The 16,214-nt window shown below is 37.7% G+C and overlaps 1 protein-coding gene across 1 annotated transcript; it reads left to right on the top strand.

Annotated features, from left to right (window-relative positions):
• The first annotated feature begins 276 nt into the window (after nt 1-276).
• Nucleotides 277-16,100, top strand: LOC134674406 (Golgi SNAP receptor complex member 1). Its single transcript, XM_063532475.1, has 7 exons — nt 277-440; nt 1,639-1,814; nt 3,297-3,386; nt 4,428-4,506; nt 4,836-4,920; nt 5,400-5,516; nt 12,169-16,100. Exons 1-7 carry the CDS (start codon nt 410-412, stop codon nt 12,287-12,289), a joined length of 699 nt encoding a protein of 232 aa, XP_063388545.1. The 5' UTR covers nt 277-409; the 3' UTR covers nt 12,290-16,100.
• The last annotated feature ends 114 nt before the right edge of the window (nt 16,101-16,214 follow it).

Genomic DNA, 16,214 nt, shown 5'->3' with positions numbered 1-16,214 from the left:
GAACCCTTTGGTACGAGAGAGATATCACTATGTATATCATTATAAGCAATATACGTACAAAAATAGCACTCGCAAATGTTATTAAACTTTTATTTATATTGACTTTAAACATTTTTTTCATCCTGTTGATGATTTTTTACGTAAAAATAGAGTAATAATAAAATACAAATAAAATTTAGGATAGTCAAAATATTTTATTTGCTGAAATTACGATTTATTTGACATAAGGCAACACTCATTTACGAAACGTCATTTTTGCACTTTGTGTCTGTCAAATAATAAAATTATATAGGAGTACTTTCTTTAGTTACTGCAAATGAATAAAATTTTCTCCTGAAATCGGATTAAAGTAATGTTTAAGAAAGATAAATCAAAGAATAAGTGTCAATTGTGTTATTAAAAAGGAAAAATGGCTACTCTAGGAGGCTCCTCATGGGAAGGTACAGTTGTTCTATATTGCAATTTTATTGTTGTAAACAGTAATAAGTAGACATTATCCTATGACGTTGCATGAATCACTTAGGTCGTTTGATGAAATCTTACCGGTTCAAATGATTTTATAAGAATATTCAGCACAAATATTACAAAACAACAATTCTGTTGTTATATTTAGGCACCGTATGGTTTATTTATTTGTTTTGATTTTAGCAAAGAGTAAACATTGAAACTTGTCAAAGTAATGGCGATCAAAAAGGTTTCATTCTTTTAACACTGATATAATGTCCTTTCGATTAATTTACTTGATAATAAAGAGAATATTTAGTTGGCTTATAAAATAACATTAATACATTAAAACAAGAAACAACAAAGATATATTAACTCACAGTTATAGACGAGTCTAACGCGAATTTTATTCAATTACCTTGATTTACCGACGTTTCGACACAGGTTTCACTGACAAACAACAAACACAACTATACTGGTATCTAACAACAAAGATTTGTTGGTAGTACATATTTCAACATACTTGCAAAGTGTGTCATCACCAAACCCCGTTATCAATGTTGCATTTACAGTTCATTGAAAATAAGGGTAGCCAAGAATATGAACCCTCTCTTCTTCACGTTATCCCGGCATTAAGACATGGCTCACAAGAGCGAGGGTACACTTGCAACATTTACTAACCCAGGTTTAACCGGTTCAATCTGGAGTAACCAATGTAACCATGTTTACCAGTACAATTTGACACTGGGTTAACGGTTTAATTGCTAGCCCTGGGTTCATGGGATGGTGCAAGTGGCCCTTAGCAAATTGCCTTAACCTGCATTAAATTATAATTCCACCATAAATTGTATCATGGGATTCATGGGTGGGCGATTAAATGTGAAAATTTTAATATCAAATTTACAATAATAAAAACAATATGGTCAAGGGTCAGATGGAGAAGGCAGTAATTTTGGCTACACCGCATATAGTATGTCAGTTCCTCACTCTGTGGCCCTGAACAGTGACCACCGGCAGCTTTGGCCTTGCCTTAATATGTTTATATGTATTTTGTATAACTTTTTGTATTTTATTTTTATATCCATATTATGAAAACCTAGCCTAAGATGAAAGATAAATAAAGAGAAAAAAAATATAATGTGAAGTTCGGACGGGTGGTGAAGATAGGTATCTAACAACATTCATACCTTTCAGAGCTTCGTAAACAAGCTCGGACACTAGAAAATGACATAGACATGAAGCTAGTGGCATTTAGCAAACTGGGCATCAGTCCGGTGACATCAAGTCTCAGCTCCGAGTCGATGCCACTAATAAACAGCGAGGACATGTTCGACACCATGTCAATGGAACTGCAACAGTTGTTGAATAAGGTACATATTGGAAATAAATCTAGACTGATGCAGATGGCGCTGCAATGGTTAAAAACGTGTCTTTAGCGACTTGAGGTGAATCAATACACACACAAGAGTCTTCTTCAATTTAAGAGGTATCCTCTTGTCAGTGGAGTATTTTTCGTTTCTCCCTCTCATAACATAAGCCATATTCTTGACCTCTTGATACAACACAACACCAGCTTTTTCTTGGATGCACAATGCACGCAAGAGTACTAATCGCAAAATCAGTATTGAAATATTGAGTTTAAAAAAAATAAACGACCTTGAATTAAATTGCTTCTAACCCCGGCTACACACGTAACTATAAATCGTAGCGATTAAACTGTGCAGTTCGGTTTGCGCAGCTTTATCTACCGTGTGTATGACAAATCGTTATGATAATCGACAACGATTTGTCATACACACGGCAGATAAAACTGCGCAAATCGGACTGCACAGTTTTATCGGTACGATTTATAGTTAGTGTGTGGCCTGCATAAAAGAAGCGTGTTTTTTAGGGTTCCGTACCCAAAGGGTAAAACGGGACCCTATTACTAAGACTTCGCTGTCCGTCCGTCCGTCTGTCACCAGGTTGTATCTCACGAACCGTGATAGCTAGACAATTGAAATTTTCACAGATGATGTATTTCTGTTGCCGCTATAACAACAAATACTAAAAACAGAATAAAATAAAGATTTAAGTGGGGCTCCCATACAGCAAACGTGATTTTTGACCAAAGTTAAGCAACGTCGGGCGTGGTCAGTACTTGGATGGGTGACCGTTTTCTTTTTGCTTTTTTTCCGTTTTTTTTTTGCTTTATGGTACGGAACCCTTCGTGCGCGAGTCCGACTCGCACTTGCCCGGTTTTTTTTTGTTCAGAATAACTATTTCCTCCTTGGTACGCACGCCGTCCGTTCAGTGCTCAGAGATCTGCGTTTGTAGAAAGACTCGAACTCGCACCTTAAGAAAGATGGATGGATGGATGGATGGATGGATGGAGTTTAAGAAAGATGGACTTGAAAATGTATAATTTTACAGAAACAACTTGTATATAACCTTTTTTATCGCAAATAAATGATTATGATTATGATTATGACCTTGATAATTTCTGGCTCATGTACCAGCACGGTCCGCGATTGTTACGCCATTTATGGTACTAGTTAAATTGGTTGCTCCATACTTACGCTATGAAATATCCAATTTAGCTAGAACCCTATATCGCGTAACATTCCCGTGTGGTGACTGTACTTTTTTAACGCGCGTTAAAAAAGCGTTTGATTTGAATGACACAAATGGATAACCATGTATGTATTCACACGACAGCGGTGGCGCTTTTTATCAAGTGCTTTTGGATAATCTACTTTAAGCCTTGGTCGTTAAATCGAATTTAGAGTGCGGACAGATTCAAGCGCTTTTTTAACGCGCTTTGAAAAAGCTGTCGTGCGAATGGGGGCTTAATTTTGTGTTATACATTTCAGCTATCATCAATAAACGACAAAATGGGTGAAATAGCCCCAAACAGCACGGCGACAATGCACACTATCAAGAGGCATAGGGAAATACTTATGGTATGTATTTTACCTACCATCGCCCACGCTGTTAACTGTACATCGCTGGACCGTATGCCTTTTGTAATAAGGTCCACCATGGGTCCACCAATGTAAAGTTACAGTTAGGAGTGTTGCTGTTTGAACATATACATTTTTCTCATTTTTATGTTATTTTTTAAGTTTGTGTAATGGGGTTGACCGGTCGAAATTTTTAGCAGATGGCGCCATCATAGCTTGCCCTGCCAATCCCTAGAATTGTGTCAAATTTTTGTTTTTTTAATACCCTGGATGCCAGCACTTTAAGCCAAATCTCATAGAAAAAGGGGCAAGCTATGATGGCGCCATCTATGCAAACCTTTGACAGTTGCCAACCCCATTGAATTGGATCTAATTCGCTGGAGAGCCTTAAGCGGAAAAGTCTTCGTCGTGCTCTACCACCTCCTGCGGACTCGCGTTTTGTGTGCGCTCGATGTGGCAAGAAATGCCGCGCTGCTATAGGACTTTATATCCATCAACGGCGATGCGGGACCCCATAAACACACAAGCGCAGCAACAAACGTCTACAACACATGATGTGGCCAATGATGTTATTGTCGGCTGTCGCCTGATCTTCTTCAGTCGGTCCCTCAATACTGAGGATGGTGACATCATATCCTTCTGTTGAAGACCAGGTTCCTCCATAGGGTTCTATTCCCCGCCATGCGCATGGCCTCGTGCAGTTTTAATTGCATAGGTGCCGTAATTTGAGCACACCATCTAGCAGGAGGAGGGCCCTGAGGTCTCGTGCCTTCAACTTTGCCCGTCATTATTACTCTTTCCAGGCTATCCGGAAAGCGACGTGAGAGGTGTCCGAAGTATGAAAGCATTTGGTCCTGGCATATCGTTGACAACCGGCTTTTTATGCGTAGCTCCTCCAATCCTGTCGCCTGATAAATATATTCAATCTTATTAAGGCAATAACGGTTAAACTCCTATAATAACTAGGTATATAGTTATACTTCCTCCTTTTTTGAAGTTAGTTATGAAAATTACCAGTAATAAAAAAATATCTCTCTTCAGGACTACCAACAAGAGTTCTCCAAAACCTCAGCGCGAGTGAGCGCGAGGCGAGAACGTGAAGAATTACTGCGAGGCTCGAGTCCGCCTCCCGCCGCCGGCCTCAGTCGCCGCGACCAGTACACCAAGGAGGCCAACCATCTGCACAGGTAGCTGTAGATATAAAACTGACTCTTTACTACCAGCACGAGTTCTCTAAAACCCCAGCGCGAGTGAGCGCAAGGCGAGAACGTGAAGAATTACTGCGAGGCTCGAGTCCGCCTCCCGCCGCCGTCCTCAGCCGCCGCGACCAGTACACCAAGGAGGCCAACCATCTGCACAGGTAGCTGTAGATTATCAAGCTGTCTCTTTACTACCACCAAGAGTTCTCCAAAACCTCAGCGTGAGTGAACGCGAGGCGAGAACGTGAAGAATTACTGCGAGGCTCGAGTCCGCCTCCCACCGCCGGCCTCAGCCGCCGCGACCAGTACACCAAGGAGGCCAACCATCTGCACAGGTAACTGTAGATTATCAAGCTGTCTCTTTACTACCACCAAGAGTTCTCCAAAACCTCAGCGCGAGTAAGCGTGAGGCCAGAACGTGAAGAATTACTGCGAGGATCGAGTCCGCCTCCCGCCGCCGGCCTCAGCCGCCGCGACCAGTACACCAAGGAGGCCAACCATCTGCACAGGTAGCTGTAGATCATCAAACTGTCTCTTTACTACCAGCAAGAGGTCTCTAAAACCTCAGCGCGAGTGAGCGCGAGGCGAGAACGTGAAGAATTACTGCGAGGCTCGAGTCCGCCTCCCGCCGCTTAAACATTGAAATAATTGTCTGGCAAACCCAATTAGTCAGTAAATAAGAACAAAAAAAATATATACTCATCCATTTCTGTTGGGTGCTAGTAGGAGCGTAAGACAAAGACAGTATGATTCTGTCTATGTTTGAAATGATTCCCTGGTCAAACTATAATAATGTGCTTCTTCCTTGTTCTAGTTCTCACATACTAGTTGACGAGCAGATCAACATAGCGATGGAGGCGCGGGAGCACCTCACCTCACAGCGGCAGACCTTCAAGAGGATGCAGACCAGGTTCAACGACATCACCAACAGGTATCGATAACAGCAAGATACTTTCATACAGTTCTCACTTACTACTTTCAATCCGGAGGTCGCAGGTTCAAACCCTGGCTCGTACCAAAGAGTTTTTCGAAACTTATAGTTCGTTTTTTTTTGCATTAGAAAGGGCTTCGCAGAAGTTCGCTTGTGGTTCTAAATCTGGCACTTTTAGCGGTAACAATTTGAAGTAAATTATATGTATTGACCATGCTACATTAGATAATTCAATAATTATTAACAATTAACGAGCCGGATAAGAGCCTGATAAAAACTGCACGCTTGCTTCTGCGGTGTTCTTTCTAATGCTAAAAAAACGAACTATATGTACTGTGACGTCTAGGTTCTGTTGTTGTATTGCGAGGTAATAAATAAAACTCAGTTGGTCAGGCATGTGCTCCGCGACCCGTCTGCACGCTATGACAGTTGACAACAGAATGCCCACCTGCAGGTAGTTCGCATTGCACTTTTATTGTGTAAACGTCACATCTCTTCCTTTTTATAAATGATTTATTTATTTTACATTATGCGTTAGCTATGCAACAATAGTTCAACCATTTCACATCTGTTTATCTTATAACTGCTAGGTTAATTTAGATTCTAATTCCGACTTACTGCCACCGGTCCGGAAAACAGCGTTAACCTCAGACCCGAGAAGAACCGGTGGAAGAAACTCGGCTAGGTGTATATATATTTATTTCTCAACAGTTCAACGATAAACATTTTTAACAATATCAATCTTGGAATATTTAGAACTCTTCCTAGTATCTCTCTCAGTTGCTTAGCGGTCAGCTGGAAGAGACCCCTTAAAAGGATAAGTTCATCTTTGTACATATTTATTCTATTCTCTTATTGTTATGTACTTGTTTAGTGTAATAAAGTGTTTTAATACAATTATGGTTTTACTTTTACAATGTCAGTCCCTGTCCTTCTCCTTTTTGCAGTTTTGAGTCTGTTTTCTTTTATTCACATTGATAACTCGGGGTTTAAATACCTTACGAGTTTAACCTTAATTGCTACATATTTTCTTTGGATGCTTACACTTTTCTAGGTTTTTCCATTAGCATTCAAGCTATGTACATGTTTCACACATTAATATCTATTTCGAGAGTTTCCAATAAAATTGTTACAAGCAGGTTGCTTTCTAATAACATCTCGTACCTGTACATTATTTATTGGCAACAGCCGATTGCCTCAGTTTTACTTGGCTTGTTTGATAGGTAATACAATATAATATATAGATAGGATGCAATTTATAATATACGTAAATGGTCCAATGTTAAATAAGGTAAAAAGTCTTACAAGATACACCACAACCTGTTTAGTTTTACTTGTGTATTGCCGGCCTAGCCAAGGTTACAATCGCCATCGCTTCGACAACGAAAAGCATTATGTCTCTCTATCACTCTTCGATATTAGTGCGACAGTGACAGCTGCGTTTCGATCGCTACGGAGCGTAAGCGATTGGTATCCCGGCTACGCGGCCTGGTATGATATTTACGCAACCATGATCTATACCTACCTACAAGTAGATTTCTATTACTCAGGTATAATGATGTAGGTACCTACATATTTGACCGTTATTATTATAAATTGCATTGGATTGGATATATTATTTTATTACCGTTTTTTTTAATTACAATACTTGCTGAATACAGATCAATACCTGTTCTGTTAATCTAGCAACTTACTGTTACTCATATAATGAATGAGATTATTTATGTCATGAAAACAACTCCAATACTTGCTTACTAATTGGAAGTTGATTTTAGCCTTGACTATAGTCTACAGTAGCCCTTGACTACAATATACAGTCTTAATTTGATCATGATTACAGTCACATTAATTATTATTATTTTTATAGACATTTTGTTTCCATTAGGTTCAATCATTTAAAAATATATTATAGAGCAAAACTAGCACTTGTGTATGTTCGTTTTCCTGCCTTGATTGTGGCATACGAGTATATTGTTTAACTCTAATTATTTATATTTTACAAGGAACCAATGGAATGTCATTACCATGAATACGGTTTCACTTTACTTTATTATTTTTCCGTTGCTTTAATAAAACCCTAGGCCATTTTGGGTTTTCGTTCATATTTGGTACTAAGTACCGAAAGTACGATAATTATTAAACAACGACTTAAGTAAATCAGTCTCTGATAATATATGTAATATATATGTACTCTAAAAATATAAAGAGGTTCGATCTGCAACCTCAATTTACAAGGTTTGTTTGATTTGTTAGTCTCAACCTCAATTTGGCAAACTGTAGTTTGGTGCAATCAAGATCACGTCTGGTCCTTAGGGTTTTATACGTACACAGTAAAAATTTCCCTCTAACGTGCCTTTTTATTACACTTAAAACTCATGGCTATCTGGGTAATTGTCCGATATTGATGCCATCACTTGGCAGTCCGTTTTACGAACTTGGTTACTATTTTCGTATGTGTATGTTTTCACGATTAGGAACAAGTCATATATAAAGTAGCCCAGTGGGAGTGCAAGGTTTCACGCATCGCCACTGATTGGTACTTTGTTTTTATTTTCAGCATTTACTTTAGATAGGTACCTACACGATGTGTGGCATTGTGACAGACCCAGCGTCTATTTACATTACCTTTAATTTACCTTTGACCTGATTGTCAATTTATAGAATTATGTGTTCTTATGGCACTAAAATTAGTTGATTGGCTTTAGGTAATTTATTTATTTCTGGACTTTTATCTAGTCGGCCCGTCGACTTTTATCGGTATTCATTTAGTCCTAGTGCTTTGCATTTTGAATTGGCCTTTGTAGGCACATTTATCACATGCCGGCACATTTTATCTTTTAGGGGGTAGGCGGCGCCATTATCGCAATCCTGTCCACCTGTTTGTTATGTTGGCCCAAAACTCTTTCCGTTGCATCCTAACATTTTATCTATATTTTTCCATAATCACTTGTTTATTGTAACTGAAACCCCTAGATTCAACATTTCTTTTAGATCCACGCAGGCTCAATTTTCAACGAATCTGTCAATAAGATCGTTTTCCTTTTCCACATTGAAATCACGTTTAGAATCATTAGGAATAGATTAGATTAGACATTTTCAAAGTCCAGTTTCTGTTGCATCAGTCGAATTATGAATTGACCATACCAAATCTGTTTTCGTGAAAGGTATTAGTGTAATTCGTCGACAGCAACTTTGAAAATGTCCATTACACTAGCTTCTAAAAAGTGCGTACTTGGAGGAGTGCTCGCAGCTAGCAGGCACACGACACTTAGGCACATTCTAAAGCGTACAATTAAGACATCATTGTAAAACTATCCGTAAGTAAGCACGGAACATGTGCGTTAGGTAAGTACCTTCTAACTACCGGGTTTCTGTACTTAAGGAGTTATCGAAATAACACAACGCGTAAAAACAGAACAGGTAGACACATATACATAGGATTGGACCCCAAGACATTACATTAAAGTTCGACGAGTCTTTGTGACAATAACCTGAGTTTCAATCTTTAAGGTTAATTATAGTCACATATTACTAACAATGTTTTATGGATTTTTTCCTGAAATATATTAATTTTTAATTTTGAAGAACTTATCATTTGCACTACATGGGCCGATATCCCATGCAGCACTCGCGGAGATTTCACTCCAATTGTAGGTATTTATTTATACGGAACTCGTATCTTGCATGACCTATGCATTAATACCTTTGGCTTTTCAGTCTATGAAACTCGACTTTGCCTGTTTGTCATATTTACAGGCAAGGTTGTGTCAATGTGTAGTTAGTCATTTTAAATACACCATAGTCGGCATCAGCAACCCTGCCCCACCACCATAACCGCGATACTTGCATTTGAAAACTCGTTTTTAAATAAATAACTTATTTAAGGAGGACAGGGTAAGCATTTCATGAGTTTCCAAATGCAATTGATCACCGCGTAATCATTGCTGGCGCGGCAGAATTATTAACCATACCTTCCCAAGGCCCACGGTCCTACCAGATGAAGTAGGTAAGTAGATACTTTCTAAGGTCGGTAAAATTTGAATTTTTTACATCTATTCGGAAAATTGATATTTTAATATAATTATTTTCAGGAAAATCTGTTTACTGCATACATGTACGACTCTAAACTTCAGACTCTCAAGACTCTTAGACCCTTTAGATTAAGACTCTTTAGATTCTATAGACTCTTTAGACCATTTAAACTCTTACAATCTTTAGACTCTAATTTAGACTTTGTAGACTCCTTAGACTCTTTTGACTATTAAGACTATTTAGACTCTTTGGACTCTTTTAGACTTTTTAGACTCTTTAGATTCTTTAGACTATTTAGACTATTTAGACTCTTTAGACCCTTTAGACTCTTTATACGCTTTAGAGTCTTAAGACTCTTTAAGTTCTTTAGACTAGACTATTTTTTTTCCTTATACTGTTTCTCACATCACATTATTATGTAGTATGGGTCACATGGTAGCAAATTTATTTTCACTTTGGGCGTTAACCCTTGAATCCCTCACTAAACTCAGTATTCCATTTTAGAATCCCTCGCTTCGTTCAGGATTCAATGTTCGCCGTCAGCGTCGCCGTAACAATAACATTTTGCTCCTTAGCGACATAGGTTGTGTTTAATTGTAGCACGGTTGCATCTGTTTTGCTTCGTTCCATTTTAAACAAAACAAAATCAACCCTGAATCCTACATTATAGATTCAGATTTCAATAGCAAGTTCAGATTTTTCCTTGTATGGCTGGGCCCCAGGAGGGTAAGTGCAATATTACCCATCAGATTAACACAACAACATTGACAACTATAAATTCCCTTTTTGGAGAATTCTCGTATTGAGCTTAAGCTTTACGACAAATTTCACCGACAGTATCAGTTTGTTTACTTATTTTTCCTTTTACATTATAGAAACAAGACTCAGATAATATACTAAGCTCATTTGGTTAAATAATTTAAATGCATAACTAAGTAGCACGTAAACTAAGTAGCACATATTGTATAGCAGCATTAGCAGCTGATCTGTTGATTATTATTGAGTTTGACTCGAAATAAAGAGTACATTTATTATTTATTTAGGTAGATAACTTCCGGTTAAAAGTAATAAACCTTATTATGTGAAGTATTATTAAGCATTTGCCCTTAATTTGATACATTTGTGAGCTAATAATAAACTACAGCGAACCCAGATATTGTTTCAACAACCGTTAACGCAGACAGCACCACGTTGGTATACTTAGTTACCTATAATAAATTACCGGTGAACAGACATATTCAGCACTATACAGCAATATGCGCGACAGTTTATTTATTATACGTATAGCTTAATTATAGTTTTACACGCTTCCATAAATTCACAGTCGCTATAAAAGTTTTATTTCTATTTTATAATAACTTATTTTACCGTATTTGGCTTAATTTCTGTTCACCGACCCGTTTTTGGAAAGCTAAAAGCATTAAATAGTATTTGAACTGAATAAGGCGTTGAAATGTGCCCTATAGTAATACTATTTGCGTAAAAATAGTTTTTTTCTCGACCAAAATATAGTTTAAGTACCAGAAGTGTACCTTATAAAGATGTTTATGTGCTCAAAGCTATATTTTAAGTCCACATTGGGTCAATCATACCTGTGCTATTTGGGTCATTTGTCTCCCTCCCTTTCATTGAAAAAATAATTTCAAACTGATCACTTTTTGTCGGATATTTAGCAACTACATCGGTTTTGTTTTCTTTTTCTTACGTTTTTTATCCTCGTCGCCATTGTGACGTCTAGGTTCTGTTGTTGTATTGCGAGGTAATAAATAAAACTCAGTTGGTCAGGCATGTGCTCCGCGACCCGTCTGCACGCTATGACAGTTGACAACAGAATGCCCACCTGCAGGTAGTTCGCATTGCACTTTTATTGTGTAAACGTCACATGTACGAAATAACTTATACTTATGTATGTGTTTTCTTTTATTGAGGTGTGCAATAAAGAGTATTTGTATTGTATTGTATTGAAATATCATTTGATATTTACCAGTCGCTTTTCGGTGAGGTAAAACATCGTGAGGAAACCGGAGTGATCCCAATAAGGTCTAGTTTACCCTCTGGGCTGGATGGTCAGATGGCAGTCACCGTAAAAACTAGTGCCTCCGCCAATTCTTGGGATTAGTTACTCCAGGCTCCCAAGAGCTGTGGCAAAAATGCCCAGACAACGCGAGGAAGACGATGCAATAGTTATTTGTTTTACAAGGGGGCGAAGTTGTTGTTTAACCGCTCGTGCTAATATTGATACCCGAGCAAGCGAAAGATCCCAGTTTGAACACAGATTGACACAGAGAACACGAATAATGGAATCTTGAGCGTTAAACAAAATTTGCCCCAGAGTAAAACACAAAATTTTTCACCACACCAACCCGGAGCAAATATTAAATGTAAAATATCAAAAAAATCTAACCAAATCAAAACCAAATTAATGTTATTAAATATTTATCATCCAAAATCATCATTTAAAAGTCAATTCTACAGCAAACATAAGAAAATAACTCAAAATTTGCATTTGATTACTTTGCCTCACATGTGAATAAAATGCAACTTTGCTATCAGTTTTTGAAGTGCAAAGTATGCCTTTCCGAGCTGGTGTGGTGAAAATAATATTAATGTCGTTTTTCAGGTTCCCAATGCTGAACAGCCTAATATACCGGATAAACGCACGGAAGCGGCGCGACTCCCTCATAGTAGGCATCGTGGTCGCGGTCTGCACATTCTTGATGCTTCTCTACGCTTTCCACTGATTGCACTGTCTATAGGCAGTGTTATCTAGGGCCACGCTACACTAGCGTCTTTTGAGTGTCGGCGTCTAGACAACTCTATGGCTCTAAGAGAGATGCAACACTATAGTCTGTATCTTTAGGTTATTTAAAAAAGAGTAAACAAAATACCGGGTGTGGCCTGTAACATGAGCAAATAATTTAAACATAGATTGTACTCCTTAAACGGTGACACTTTTGTTCGACAACTTTTAAAAATTATGTAGTATTTACTACATAATTTTTACACTTGTAGTACTTCCTGTTTTTCATACAAAATAAATATTATCTTTAATGGACGCCATCGCCACGCCATATCATAGTGATTGACGTTGTTTGTCACGCCTTAAACATAACAAAATTCGCAATACATTGCGTCTTAGAATAAACTTTAAAGTGTATTAAAAATCAAACCACAAGTTATTTTTAAAAGTCGCTGAACAAATGTTGATCAGTATGAGGAGTACAGCCTACAGTTAAATTTTTTGCTCATATTACGGGCCACACCCGGTATATCAAGCTTAAGAAGCCATTTGATGGTAAATGAAAACATTACATGATCAAATAATGTAGGTTAAAGTCAGGTCGTTTAGTGACAGAACCAGGTTTTGTAAGTATTTGGTTGGTTAATCGATAAATGTTTATAACTACCCGAAAATGTACCAATTATTTGTTTACTTTTATTTAAGTACCTAAAGATGCAGAGTATAGCCTCTTTTGAGCGTCGGCGTTTAGTCAGCGCTAAAAGTGGTGTCGCTGCACAGTTGCGCCAACGTTGCGTCGTGCAGTAGCCATAGAATTGACTAAACGCTAACGCTCAGAAGACGCTAGTTTACTCCTACACTTAAAGGACAATTTCTTCTTCCCTTGACTGCACTCTCTTCTACAGTTTACCGGAAAAACATTCGTTCAACCTCGTAACGTCTGCCTTGTTGTAGTTGAAATCAATCTTGATCTGATTGATACTTTAGCTATGCCAATAAGAGAGTGCTGCCCCCTACAGTTCATGCAACCTTAACTTGACACTGTATAAATTGGGGGCTCCTGCCGGCTTAGCACAGGAGTGCCGCGACAGTATCTCGCCCGCGAGATGACTACCTGTCCCTCTCTAGTTAATACAGTTAGTAAAAGACTCTAGTGCTGCCCCCTACAAGTTCTACACAAGACACGTTCGTATGATCGTACGTCTCCGTCAAAATACGATGGAAAATAAATATGCACTGCACTTGTACATGCATTTATATTATAGTTGGGAAAAAGGTGTAACTGGTTGCATACAATACAATTGTTAATGCGTCAATTTTCCTTAAACATTTATATTTAATTTTAATTTTAACTAAACAATCTTGCACACACTTTTAAAAATATACGACACACAGATATGCCAATCCAACTGTAAAGATAAATACCTTTTAGAGCGCATTATGTTTGTTATAATTGTTTGGCATAAAATTAATTTGTCATATTAGTTCGAGTAACATTTACTTAAAAATTAATTATTTAAATTATTATATTAATAACTTTCCTACTATCTTATATTAGGTACCTATCAGAAAAAAAGGACAGTTTGCCAAACAAATCGCAATAAACCTAGCGTTTAGAATGAATACAATTATTGGATCAAAAAATTAGCTCAAACAAATGGCATCACTTTTGTAGTAGTGCATTTAACAAAAATTAGAAACCCTTGGTGGTAAACAATAATCCGCTTACGTCGAGTCTGAAGCTATAATGTTGTGATGTTGGACAGCGACACTAAAAACTGATTTTAATTTTAACAAATTATCGGTCGCATCCGGCCCGATCGGCCGCCCACATGGCCTGCTGGTAAAGTCAATTAAAACTTATGAAGAATTATCCTCCTAAGACCCAAGACAGGTAGGACACCTGTAGTACTTGTTCAGTTCAATGAAATTTAAATCATATTCGATTGGATCAGAGTTGCTTTTGCTTTGTTTCGTTCAGTTTTTGAACAACGCAAAATCAACTCTATATCCTTCATTGTAGGTTCAAATTTCTGTAGCAAATTTTGCATTTTTCATTTGTATGTCTGGGCCTTAGGAGGTTAAAGTGGCTTGCTCATAGACCTAGTATTACATAGATGAGCTATACGCGTGCCTCCGTGAGGGACAAAACATACGCAAGCGACAATATTAAAAACACGTTTTAACATTCCTGACAACATACCAAAAAGAATCTACGTAATTCGGTCGGGTTATTTGTTGCCCACCATAAACCATACAAAATTTTTGGTGGGGACCAAACAAAAAGTGAGACTGACAAGGACAAGCAATAATACCGCTTTCTCTGCTACTCCTACTGAAATTTTCATAAGTGCATTTCGTTCGGTCATCTCTATATTATTGTACCTCTATGGGCATGCGGCACTGGAACTTTCAAGATACGGCGTACAGTCAAGGTATTAAGTGTCGACACGGACAAAGTGCCAAAATATTGAAAACATGACAGTGGGTAGTGGCAGGTCACACTTTGTCGCTGCAGGCTTGATTTAGGCGGACTCTAGTTAAATAATTGACTCGTTTACCTCTTAATTTGACTTCAATTCTGTGATATCTCCAAGACAATTTTAGAAAAGTGCAATTTGGAGGAACTCTTACCATAAAAATTATCTATCCAATTGTTATAATAATAAACAGTTATATGGTCTACGTGTTGGAATAATTTAATGTATTACCTACATGTTTAACCTTTTGAACGCTTTACGTCAAACAAAAACGTCACTAAGGCCAAGGTAACGGACGCAAGCGAGCTAATGTAAACCTTACTTGAAAGTGTGAAGGTTACTTTGACAGCGTACGTCATAACACTTATGAGCCCTTCAACGTGCACACTAGCGCCACAGCTAAATAATCGTGATTATTTATATTTAACGGAAGATATTGAAAAAAGGGGGCCGCTTCGGACTGTATTGTGTATTTAAGTACCTTTTGAATACATCAAACTAGTTTTTATGTTGCTGGTTTCGTCGATCTAGGACCTCGAAACAAAAACGGCCGTTTTAACTTTGGACGCATAGATTGACGAATCCAGAAGCATAAAAACTAGTCTGATGTATTCAAAAGGTACTTAAATACACAATACAGTCCGTAGCGGCCCCCTTTTTTCAATATCTTTCGTTAAATTGAAATAATCACGATTATTTAGCTGTGGCGCTAGTGTGCGCGTTGAAGGGCTCTTAAAGTTGTCCTTGGTGCTGTGGGCACGACTATTGAAGACAACTTTAGGTGTTCTTGGCGTTCAAAAGGTTAAGCAAGTTCTCTTAGGCCCACTTGCACCGTCCGACTAACCCGGGGTTAAGCGGTTTAACCGTCAACCCAGTGTCAAATTGTACTGGTAACCATGGCGACTCCAGGTTTAACCGGTTAACCCCGGGTTACTGGAATTGTGCAAGTGGGCCTTAATCATTTACCGCAATCATTGAAATTCGGAAAATGTCTATCTTTGTAGATTATATTGCTGCCCTCATATGTAAGAGCGGCCGAGATGCTCAAAAATATGTGAACACGCACTAACTTTGGTAATAGAGGCGTGTTCAGATGTTTGTGAGCACTTTGGACGCACAGATATATCCGGTGGCGTCTGTAAATACTTTAATACAATGCATTTTACCACTAAAAGTGGAAAAAAATAGGTGTAATATTTTGAAGAAATAATATAATAACAATCAGTGATTATATTGGGATACGGAATTAGGTAAAATGTTATTGTAAATATTTATAATGTCTATGTAAACTTAATATAATAATCACAGTACCAAAATAAAAATACATTATTTATTAAAGTGTTTTATTGAAAGTATATTTCAAACATATTTTGCATTAATTAAAGAGATTAATAAAAAAATAATAACAATAAATGCCCACCACCATAATGTAAAAAATCAGTCAGT

Source organism: Cydia fagiglandana, chromosome 20 (genome assembly GCF_963556715.1).
Source record: "Cydia fagiglandana chromosome 20, ilCydFagi1.1, whole genome shotgun sequence".
Lineage (NCBI taxonomy): Eukaryota > Metazoa > Arthropoda > Insecta > Lepidoptera > Tortricidae > Cydia > Cydia fagiglandana.
This window is presented reverse-complemented; position numbering and strand designations above follow the sequence as displayed.